Source organism: Phyllostomus hastatus, unplaced genomic scaffold (assembly GCF_019186645.2).
Source record: "Phyllostomus hastatus isolate PE091 unplaced genomic scaffold, TTU_PhHast_1.1 phas_scaffold_1066, whole genome shotgun sequence".
Taxonomy (NCBI): Eukaryota; Metazoa; Chordata; class Mammalia; order Chiroptera; family Phyllostomidae; genus Phyllostomus; species Phyllostomus hastatus.
The window spans coordinates 14,631,377-14,642,109 of NW_025334004.1; the positions used below are offsets into that span (position 1 = coordinate 14,631,377).

The 10,733-nt window shown below is 56.3% G+C and overlaps 2 protein-coding genes across 4 annotated transcripts; one reads left to right on the top strand and one right to left on the bottom strand.

Moving 5' to 3' along the window:
• The first annotated feature begins 901 nt into the window (after positions 1 to 901).
• FBXL15 (F-box and leucine rich repeat protein 15) lies at positions 902 to 3,423 on the top strand. Its single transcript, XM_045853776.1, has 4 exons — positions 902 to 1,479; positions 1,653 to 1,806; positions 2,128 to 2,633; positions 3,092 to 3,423. The coding sequence occupies exons 1-4, from the start codon at positions 1,439 to 1,441 to the stop codon at positions 3,279 to 3,281; spliced, it is 891 nt and encodes a 296-aa protein (XP_045709732.1). The 5' UTR covers positions 902 to 1,438; the 3' UTR covers positions 3,282 to 3,423.
• Positions 3,424 to 3,538: 115 nt separating this feature from the next.
• On the bottom strand, positions 3,539 to 10,331 carry CUEDC2 (CUE domain containing 2). Of its 3 annotated transcripts, none has more exons than XM_045854558.1 (10): positions 10,263 to 10,307; positions 5,979 to 6,013; positions 5,419 to 5,505; positions 4,925 to 5,068; positions 4,772 to 4,833; positions 4,557 to 4,684; positions 4,291 to 4,473; positions 4,093 to 4,181; positions 3,956 to 4,016; positions 3,539 to 3,873 (listed from the first exon to the last, which is right to left on the bottom strand). In XM_045854558.1, the coding sequence occupies exons 3-10, from the start codon at positions 5,490 to 5,492 to the stop codon at positions 3,727 to 3,729; spliced, it is 888 nt and encodes a 295-aa protein (XP_045710514.1). In that variant the 5' UTR covers positions 5,493 to 5,505; positions 5,979 to 6,013; positions 10,263 to 10,307; the 3' UTR covers positions 3,539 to 3,726. The 3 variants fall into 3 exon arrangements, with proteins under 3 accessions (XP_045710514.1, XP_045710515.1, XP_045710516.1); XM_045854559.1 differs by having other exon boundaries at positions 4,093 to 4,154; positions 10,263 to 10,299; XM_045854560.1 differs by lacking the exon at positions 5,979 to 6,013 and having other exon boundaries at positions 10,263 to 10,331.
• Between the last annotated feature and the right edge of the window lie 402 nt (positions 10,332 to 10,733).

Consider the following 10,733-nt stretch of genomic DNA (forward strand, 5'->3'; position numbering starts at 1 on the left):
AGGGGACAGCGCCAGATTTGTCGCACTGCGCAGGCGCAGAGGCGCTAACAAAGCGGGGAGGGGGAGAGGGAGCGCGGTCCGAGGTTGTGCGCACCCACGTGGCTCTATGTTAGCAGAGGTGGATCCTCCCAGCTACCTCCTCCCCAAGCAGGCTGAGGAAGAAGGAGCAAGTCCCTCACCCAAGTTGACCCGCTTTGGTCCTTCCCTGCTGCCTGCTTCTATCTTCTTGCTGCATTGGGGGATGAGGGAGTGTGGAAAGAATTCTGGGAAAACCAGGATGCTTTCGTTTTTTTATTCCAACTCTCTTGACCGTGGACAAGGCGCTTCCTCCCCAGGGTTTTGGTTTCATCTTTAAAGTGGAGTGACAGAACAGACCTGCCCACCTTGCAGAGGTGACCGAAGCCTGATGAGATAATGAATGGGAAGCAGTTTTCTTTATAAAAGGGCAGGTGAAGGGACTGCACCGAGAGTGCAACCCCGCTGGGGGCAGCTTTCAGCGACAACAGTAGCTCTCAGCGTCCTTCACACCTTCACTACCAATGGGAGATACAGAAAGCACTGCCTCGAGTTACTGGGAACGGACCGTGGAACTAGAGCCCGGGGACGCGGTGAGAGGGTGGCCCACAGCTCAGGGGCGTCACTGCGCCAGGGCGGCTCAGGCTCAGACCCTACAGCTAGCCCCCCAGGCCAACCGAGAAGCAGTACTCCTGGCGGGCTGAGCTGATCAAGTATTCTTTTCAGAACTCTAGACCTCCTGGGGAAGGAAAGGGACCCGGCTGGAGATATAGTCCTTCTTAGCGCTCCCTGTATCTCTCCTCCCAAAGTTCAAACCCTTTCCAAATCGTCGAAGTGGAAGAGGCTGGATAGCTCTGTACTTTACAATAAACCAGAAACGGAAGGTTTTAGGCAAGTTTACTTGATGAAGGAATTAAAATTCTAGCTTTGTTCATTCAAGTCAGTCAAAAATTATCGAGCACCTACTACGTGCCAGCCAGTAAGAAATAGTTTCTTCCCATTTTTCAAAGTCAGTCGCTAAAAGCGACCACAAGGCAGCCGGTAGGCCCAGAACCTTTGAGTTCTGGCTCCGCCCTTCTGCGCTGGGCTTTTCCTGCTCCTCCCATCACCACTTCACCCAGAGCCATTCACTGGCCCAAGACGAAAAACGAAGCCAGTGTTTGCTGCATCATCGCCTTCTCTAGACTCGGGTCTCAAGCCTTGTAGCGGAGAAGGCGAGATCTAATGCTGCACCACCGGTCTGTTCCGCCCTCAGTTTTCCGATCTCTCCGGAACGCTTTCAGAGAGGATCCTCAGTGAGACGGCACTCGATTGAATCGGTCTGTCACTACAGTCCAAGGAGGCGGGTTCGTAGCAGCTGTTCCTAAGTCAAAGCCAGAGGTCCTTACTGCGCACGCGCAGTAGACAGCCAAAGGAGCCACCGATGGAGCCGTCCGGAGGGGAGCAAGAGCCCGGAGCCGTCAGGTACCTAGCATCGGAGGGGCCGAGAGAGTGAAGGAGGACCTGGGGGAGGGGAGTTTAAACGCAAGCAGGCCTGGGGGCCCCTCTTAGGAGTCAGAGCGCAGGACCGTAACAAAGGCGTACTCGTGGGTAACAGCGGCCGGGGGACGCCGCCGGCAACGCCCCTTTACCCACAGGCTCCTGGACCTGCCCTGGGAAGACGTGCTGCTCCCACACATCCTGAGCCGGGTCCCGCTGTGCCAGCTGCTCCAGCTGCAGCGCGTCAGCCGGGCCTTTCGGGCCCTAGTGCAGCTGCACCTGGCAGGGCTGCGCCGCTTCGACGCCGCTGAGGTGAGCCAGGGGCTGGAGCCCCGCCCCCGTCTGGGTTCTGCCCCCGCCCCGCCTCCAGCCCAAACCCAGTGCCTCTGTGTACCCTCTGGACCCTCTTGGCCCTCCAAGAATGCCCAGGAAGTGATCCGCCCAGCAGGAAGTATTCCCAAAGTGCGAATACCGGGTATCAACTCAGAGGGAGCGTGGGGTCTCTCCTGGGAGGGTAAGTGGCAAAGTCCCCGAGTGCTGGCTGCTGCCAGAAAAGAACTCATCAGGGGCGGATAGGTAGCGCCCACCCGTCCCCCGCACCAGCTGAAAGTCTAGCTGACTCCCTGCCCACAGGTGGGTCCGAATATCCCGCAGACCGCATTGGTCTGGCTGCTGCGGGACGCCGAGAGGCTGCAGGAGCTGGCGCTGGCGCCGTGTCACGAATGGCTGTCTGATCTGGATCTGGTACCGGTGCTGGCGCGGAATCCGCAGCTGCGGAGTGTGGCGCTGGCCGGCTGCGGGCTACTGAGCCGCCGCACGCTGGGGGCGCTGGCAGAGGGCTGCCCTCGCCTGCAGCGCCTGTCGCTTGCGCACTGTGACTGGGTAGACGGGCTGGCCCTGCGCGGTCTCGTCGACCGCTGTCCGGCCCTTGAAGAGCTGGACCTCACCGCCTGCCGCCAGCTCAAGGATGAGGCCATCGTGTACCTGGCACAGAGGTGCGGCTCGGGGCTTCGCAGCCTCTCGCTGGCGATCAACGCCAATGTAGGGGACACCGCCATCCAGGAGTTGGCTCGGAACTGCCCGGAACTTGAGCACCTCGACCTAACCGGCTGCCTCCGCGTCGGAAGCGACGGCGTCAGGTGCCTGGGCTTGGGATCGGTGGGATGGGAGGGGGGCAATGATTTAGCCTCTGGGGGAAGGGGTGGGCAGTAGTCGAAAGGCAGAACTGGGGTTTCCGGTCTTCCTCGACCTCGGCAGCCCCATTCTGAACAGGAAAGGCCCCCAGGATTGCCTAAACCAGAAAGACCAGTTTAAAACCTTTTGAACCAATATTTACACATTGGCAGTTTTCACTCACAAAGTCAAATTTCTGGCTTTTCTTCAACCAGGGGAGCTGAGGAGCAGTAACCCCTTTAAGAGACAGAAGTCTCTGGTTCACTGGAGGCGTTAAGTGCATGACCCCAATCCAGGCCCTCTCCCTCGTGTATGGAAGAAAAACTTTACCCCGAGTTACAGGGATACATAGGGACCTTGCTGGCTTCCCTTACGGTGGGTGTAGCGATTTCGTGCCCTTAGCCTCATGCAACTCCTCCCCCAGGACATTGGCTGAATACTGCCCTGCGCTGCGCTCACTGCGGGTGCGGCACTGCCACCGTGTGGCTGAGCCCAGCCTGAGCCGCTTGCGGAAGCGGGGTGTGGACATCGACGTGGAACCGCGGCTGCATCAGGCCCTGGTGCTACTGCAGGACATGGCAGGCTTTGCACCCTTTGTCAACCTGCAGGTCTGACCCGTCCCCTCCTGGGGGCACAGCTGGACTGTGTGTCAGGGCCTGACTATGAACTGTAGGGAAACTGGACTGTGGGGGCCTCTGGTGAGAGGCCATTGCCCTATCCCACCCTGGAGCTTCAAATAAAAAGCTTTTTACCCCCTCCTGCCTGGCGCTGCCCTGTTGGAGGCAGGGAATATGAGGTTGGGAGGGAAGGTCAGACGGACACATTCCTCCAGCACCCCAGCTCTGAGGCAGAAATGACCAGAACGCACTCATCTTCTTGGGGCCACCTTTACTGTGCTCATAGGCAGCTCCAAGAGGAGGTTAACATGGTAGGGCAAGGAGGAGAAAGAAGGGGTAGAGAAGGGGTCAGGAGTTAGGGCAGCCCTGTGTGGGGCTGTAGGGCTCCTGCATCCCTCTGGGATCTAAGCTTAGAAGGCTCTAGCAGAGTCCGGCGAATGCCTCAGTGGAAGCGATATTTTCTGGCCGGCTTGAGATTGATGTATGTGGACTTCATCTCCTTGGCCTCAGGGTTCCGCACATCTTTGAATCTCTCCCCCTTGGTGCTCACTACTTGGTTGTCGATGTATCGGATCAGCTTCTTGGGGGCCTGTCAGGCAATCAGTGAGTAGCAGAAGCCAGGAGACCGTCCCACCCACTCCACACACCCCTGGGAGCCCCAACTCTCTCACCTCCCTGGGAGCCATGGGCCGGTGAATCTTCTGATCCTCTGCACTATCCACCATCATGTACCTGCCAAAAACTGGTCAGGTGAAGCTCCTGCCACCCTGGGAAAACCCTTTAAGAGCCCAGCCCAGCCCATACTCACTTCTGTAGGATGAAGGACTTCAGCTCATCCTTTTGGGGGCCTCTGAGGCGCCTGGGCAGGTCCTGCAGAGGGGAAGCCTGCTCTAAACTCTAGGACACCAATAAGAGAAGCATATGGCGATAGGCCAGGGGCGGAGGTTTGACACTGAGGGGGCATGTAGCTGGGGTTGCATAGGTTAGGGGGGTTATCAGAGGATACCTGGTTGGGGCCATCCCAAGCTGGAGGCCCCTCCTCCTTCTCCTCTACCAGCATCTGAACAGCTTCTTCCAAGTCCCCCCGAGCTTTGGCCAGCACCCACTGGGCCTGCTCCACCGAACAGGTAGGGAACACCTCCAGGAGCACATCCACCCCTGGCAGCATCTCCTCCTCAGCACTGGCTGCCTGTGGGCATAAATGTTGACAAAAGGCAGTACTTCCTCCTTTCCTGCCCCCCAGCTCCCTCATCGGCACCCTCCTCTACCAACCTCATCTTTGGTGTCCCCAGCAGCAGGAGAAGCCCTCGTCTCTTCTTTGAGCTTTTCAGGCTGCTGCAGGGGCTTTGGGGAGGTGGGCACCTGGCTGTGGACCTCTGAAGTTGGCGGTTGCAGGTTCTCTGATAGAGGCAGAGAGAGCACCAGGTTTGCCTGAGCTTTGGGGATGGGGGTTATGAGTCATCTGAGTGCCTGATCTCCAGACTCACCTTTGTTCCTGGGACCACTCAACTGCCCTGAGAGCTTCTGCATCATGTCCCCTATTGTACCCCTGAAAAGACAAGGAGGATGGTAAGAGGACAACTCTGCCCACCCTCCACAATCAGCTGGCCCCTGTCCTCTTGGCCCCGGGCAGGCCCCACCTTGGGATGTGGGTGAAACCAGGCACATAGGCCTCCATCATCTCAATGAAGGCCTCCATATCGAAGTTCTCCTCTGACGGGCCTGAGGGGCCCAAATCCTCCAGGACCCCAAGCACATAGGAGAAGATGACCTCGTCCAAGCCGCTGCAAGAAGGGAACAGGACAAGCCATGGGTAAAACGCTGGAAGCCTCCGGCACCCCCACCTCACCTAAGGCTCCAGCCCTGGGTTTCATGGGACCCATGAGTCAGACCTCAGGCACCGAGGCTAGAGAATATCCCATCCTCCCATGGAACTTTGGTTTCCCATCTGTCCAACAACCGCGACAGCCACAGGATAAGAAGGCCACACCAGCAAATCATAATCAGCCCTTCCCCATCTCAGGAACAGAGCTGAGCGTCCTCATCCCGTCTTTCCATTGGCCATGGCCCAGAGCACTGCCAGGCAGCTCCGACTCTGGCCCCAGCACGCTCTTCCTAGGAGAGCTGCTTCTACCTGAGGTCAGCCTCTGGGAGGTGTGTCTGGACAAAGGCAAGGAGGGCAGCACCGACAATCCTCTCCAGCTCCATGCTCTCTCCCCTTCTGAAGAGACACAAGAGGTAGGCTTATCAGGCCCTCTCCTGCCTGCCCCTACCCACTAGGCCCAGGGGCGCCCAGCTCCTCCCTCCTGCCCTGCTGTGAAAACCATTTGTTCATGTTGCCTGTGGCTTCCAGCTCTCCAGTCCTCCCCTTAATGGAAGCCACAGCCCCCTCCCTGCCCACGTGTCCTCTAGCTTGAGGCTGTATCATGAGGAGGCCTCCAGTGTGATGGTTCCCCTTGCCACTCCCCCGACCCCTCTCCATCTCCCCACCCGACTCCCCAGCAGCATGCCCAGATCCTCTGGCAAGAAACCAAAGTCTTGGGGTCACATGCCTCCTGGCTCAGGAATCCTATCACTGAGAAGGCCACTTGGCCCCCAAGTCTAACCACAAGGGGCCCATTGTCCAGCCCCTCCCCAAGGAGCAGGCCTCAGGACCAAGACCAACCCTTCCCCCACACAGAATGGGCCACCCACCTTCTGGCACAAAGGGACTTTTCTGGCTCCAGGGCCTGCACAGAAGGAGCAGTCTTCCACCAGTTCTCTTCCTCACCATTCCTTGCTCTTCTAGCAGCTTGGGGCTAACTACAAAGAACTTTCCATCTTCCTTCCCAGGCCAACGGAGCCATACAAGGTCTGGCCTTTGGCTACCTCTACCACCTCCCCACTCCCTTCTCACGCACTCCAGTCGCAGCCCACCAGCCTCCTTGCTGTTCCCCAGCCTTGCCCAGCTTCTTCCTATCTCCTCCAGATATCCACATGGTTCGTTCCCTCACCTCCTCCAGGGCTCTGCTCAAATACTGTCTCCTCAGAGAGATCTCCCCTGACTAACTTACCAAAATAGGTATTCCTCACACTCCCTAATCCGTTACCCTGCTTTATTTTCTCTATAGCATTTACTATGGCTTAATGTTATTTTATGTTTAATTGCCTATTGTCTGTCCTCCACCATAGAAAGCAAGCTCCAAGAAGGTGGGGAGGACTTTGTCTTATTCATTGGTATAATAACCCTAGTACCTCCAAAAAACACCTGCATGTAGTAGGCGCTCAATAAATACTCACTGACTTATGTCATTCCCGCCTACATGTGCTTGACTCCACGTCTGTATCTGGGAGTCAGGAACATGCAGACGGTAATGAATGGCTGCACACCCACAGGTCCAAATGTCAGCTCTCCATCCCACTCACAAGACTCAGCAGCATCTTAAATTCTACCTCGTCCAAACTCCCTGCCCTCCTGGTCTGAGCCCATTCCCTCTCCGAATGTGCACCTCTTGTTTCACCAGCTGACAAAACCACTCACTCGCTCAGCTGCCAAACCTGAAACTTGCGGATCACCCTTGATTTCACCCTCTCAACCCCACCTGCTGTACTCGATCAGTCACGGAGTCCTGACCATCCCACTCCCTTACGCCTCTCCACTCTGCCCACTTCTCCCCAGCTCCTGTCTGGCTTCTGCCCAATGTCGCTACCAAAATTTCTCAGGCTAAGGTCATGAGTTACCTTTTCAGGTTTTGCTCGAATTAGGTTGAACCATATGCACTTGCCATTATTGCCCGTTTTTGATTTACAAAATAAAAAGAAAAAGGCAGTTTCTCACGGGTTCAGCTAACAGTCGCCCTTTCAAGCAGCACCAGTGTTGATTTCTGAGCATCACACTCCCCTGTTCCTTTTCCACCTCCCTGGTCATTTCTTCCCAGAGTCCCCTCTCTGCTGCCTTGTAAATGTGGCAGCAAAGCTCCGGCTCAAATCTCCTCCCCCTCTCTCCTCACTCTGTTCTCTCTCTCTCTGGAAGGTTCCATCTGGGCCCACATCTCTATAAACCAGCTCTGTGTCACCAGCTCCCAAAAGCCCAGGCCTCTAGTCCAGCCTCCTCTTCTTCAGCACACCCAGGCCTTTCACTCCCCCCAGGCCGTCCTCAGTAAAACGCCTGTCCACACACCCAGCTGTTCCTGTCACACGTATGGGCATTATCTTGGACACCACCCTACTTCTCGCCTTCCCACATCCAATCGGTCACCAGGCCCTGACCGTTTATCTCTCAGCCCGTCTGCATCTCTGCTCCCACTCTGCTTCGTTTCTTCTTAACCGCAAAAGCTTCCTCACCTTTCCCCACCACCCCCATTTCCATCTTTCCCCCAACAGCTTATTCTCCACAAAAATCACAGTTGTGTGATTAAAACAAAAAGTTTTTCCTGCTTATAATCTGCAGGTGACTTCCCATGTCCCATCAGGTAAGTCTAGGTTCCTTTTGTGGCCTTTGATTCAGGGCCTTACTCCTGCCTACCTCTCTCTAGCCTCACCATAAACACCCTCCCTGGACCATCCTGTCCACTCCAGCCTTCTTTCAATTTGCCAGCACTCAAGCTCTTTTGAGGCAAGGGGCTCTGCCTAGGCAACCTTCCACCTCCACCCCTTGACCTAATTCCTTTGGGTCTCAGTTTAAAATTCCTGTCCTGAAGGCATGCTGTCCCTGACCCTCTGGAACTCCTTTGGTCCCCTGCACATGACATGCTCATTGCAGACTGCCTTTTCCTCACCTAGTGGCACCTTTCACAGCTATAACTAACTAACCGTCTAGGCAGTGTTTGATGCTTCATGAGGGCAGGGCCTACACACCTGGCTCATTCATCACTGTACCCTCATAATCTCATCTGAAGTAGACACTCAATAAACAGTTACTGCCCGCTTTACAGTGAAGAAATTGAAGCTCAGTGGGTTGAATGACTTGCACAAAGTAACCTGGCTTGACTGCGGCAGCCATGATTTAATTCCAGGTCGCCTAATCGAGCATATATTCTAGGGGCTACTCTGGGGACAAAAGGACATCAAGACTTCTAAGTGGGCTGAGACAGGCCTACCATCTATGATCAGTTTCTTGGTTCCCTGAGTGTAATACAGAGTTGCTGTGACAGCTCAGAGATGGCTGAGAAGCCCCAGTCTAGCAGGGGGATGCTCCAGGCCTTAGTTAGCATGGGACCCTGGGGAGGTGCAGTACTGCTCAGACCAGGCAGACCAGACCCCTCCACGTGGCTCCCCCGGGAGGTCATCCCCCTTCAGAGACCCACATCCACCCTGGGTTACCTGTATGGTGGCTGCTGTCAGTTGCCTGGAAACCTCTGCTGGGACAGAGGCCCAAGGATGCTGCCTAAAAACCCAGTTTCTAAGGAAGAAGCTGTCAGGGATGTGGCTGATGCCTCCAAGTTTCTAACCAAGGTGTGAGGACCAGGGGGTTGTTTCTGGAAAACTCTCTGTGCCTAAATAAAATGTCTTCCTCCCTTGAGCATTTGCTCCAGCTTGTCTCCCAAGGGAGTGTCCTCCTTCCTCCTGTTCTTGAGGTGTCCAAACTCTCCCCAGCCTCCAAGGCTTGCCACTTCTTTGTTTAACCCTTCTCCATCCCCTGGCCTTCCTCATTTCTTTCCTGCCCAGAGGCCTCTCCTAGCATTTCTCCTCCACAGTCCCCGAGTTGGGGAAGCTGCAGCCTGGGCCGCCAGCCTTCTCTAGGTAAGAATATAATTTCCATAAGACTCTTCAAATTCTGTACATAGCCCACAGAACCCCATTACTTCCTGGAGGCTCCAAATTGAGACTCACTGGTTAACTGCAAAAATGAGATGTGGTTGTGAACAATAGTTAGCATTTACTGACTGCTCACAATGTGCCAGGGATTGTTCTGTGCACTTTACATGTATTAGCATACCTAATCCTCACAATTAATAACCCTAAAATATAGATACCAATACTATCATATTACTGCATTTTACCCAAAAGGAAATGGGGAACTGATAGGTTGATTAACTTGCCCAAGGTCACCAAGTGAGTTCATGGCAGATTTACACCCAGGCAATCTGGCTCCAGAATCCCCGCTGTTGACCACTCCACTCCACCAGCTCTCCTGATGTAAATGCCCCCAACCCTCTTGCCCACCTCACGCTCTTTGCTCACACCACTATCCCCACTCATAACATCTTTCCCTCTGCCACTCATTCTGCAGGACTCACGTCCTCCCTGCAGCCAACACTGACCACCCCATCCTCACTGCCCGCAGCTGGCCAGAGAGCATCCTCAGGACCTGGCACAGGCCTGGACTCTCCAGGTGCTCCATACAGACTCTCCGGACAAACTGAAGAGAGCCTGGGGGGAGGAGCACATGCTGTTTTCTTGGGGTGGAGAGGCGCTCAAGGTGGAGGGAGAACAGAAGGTGATGTGGGAGGAGTCATCCTGGGGAAGAGTGTGGGAGCAGTCCTGTGGCGCTCAGAGGTTCTAGGATGGAGGTCTTCACTGTTTCTCCCAGCCCCTATGAAGCCTGGCTCCTGGAGCCCAAGTTCCAAACGCTGACTCCAGAGGACATCACTGTCCCCCCACCCCGAAGTCAGGTCTTAAAGGCGCCAAGGACACTGCGGGGTACAAGGGGTTCCGACATCCAAAGTCAAGCGAGAGCACGAGCGGATGGAGGGTGCAGCGCAGGAAGTGCGATCGTACTGCTAGCCCTGAAGCAGGAGCTCCCCAAACGAGCTAGCGGGATCCCCGTAAGGGTCCAGAATAGTGGGCCTGAGGGCATGGGGATGCAGTTGCGGCCCTTGCAAGCGGGACACAAGATCGGGGCGGCCTGAGCGAGCTGGGATGTGCCTTGATACAGGCCAAGGCAAGAATCAGAAACGCGGGTCCGGGGGGGACCGTGGGGGAGCACCAGAAAGGCACCCCGGATCAACGCCCTCTGCGACTCTCCTAGCCTGGGCCGGGGGCTGCAGGGGAAATCACCTGCTCCGTCGGGCGCCGCCGGCGACCTGTCCCGCGCGGTGCAGCTCTCATCCCCCACCCCCCCGCCCCCGCCCCACCAACGAGACCAAGGCGGGGCCCAGAGCGGTTTGCTTCCAGAAGCGCTGTGGCCGCCATTTTTGGGGAGGGCAAGTGCCCGTAAACGGGCGTGTCTTCTGCTCCGATTTTCATTGTCTCACGGCTTTGGACCGGCTCCCTCGGCGGCCATTTTTACTGCGGGTAGGGAGGAGCTGGAGGCGGAGGTCCGGCCGGGGGGTGGAGTCGCAGTGTCTGACGGTGTCACCGCGTACTTCCTTGATCCCGTCTCTTCCCTTCCGCCTTATTTCTTCGACCCAAACTCGCCGCCGTCAGGTCCTATAGCTTTTTCCTACTCTTCGCGTCTCCCCGGTTCTTCCACAGGTCCCTGGCCCCCGGGTTGGATCTGGCGGCCCCTTCCCCCAGACCTGGTGCCTC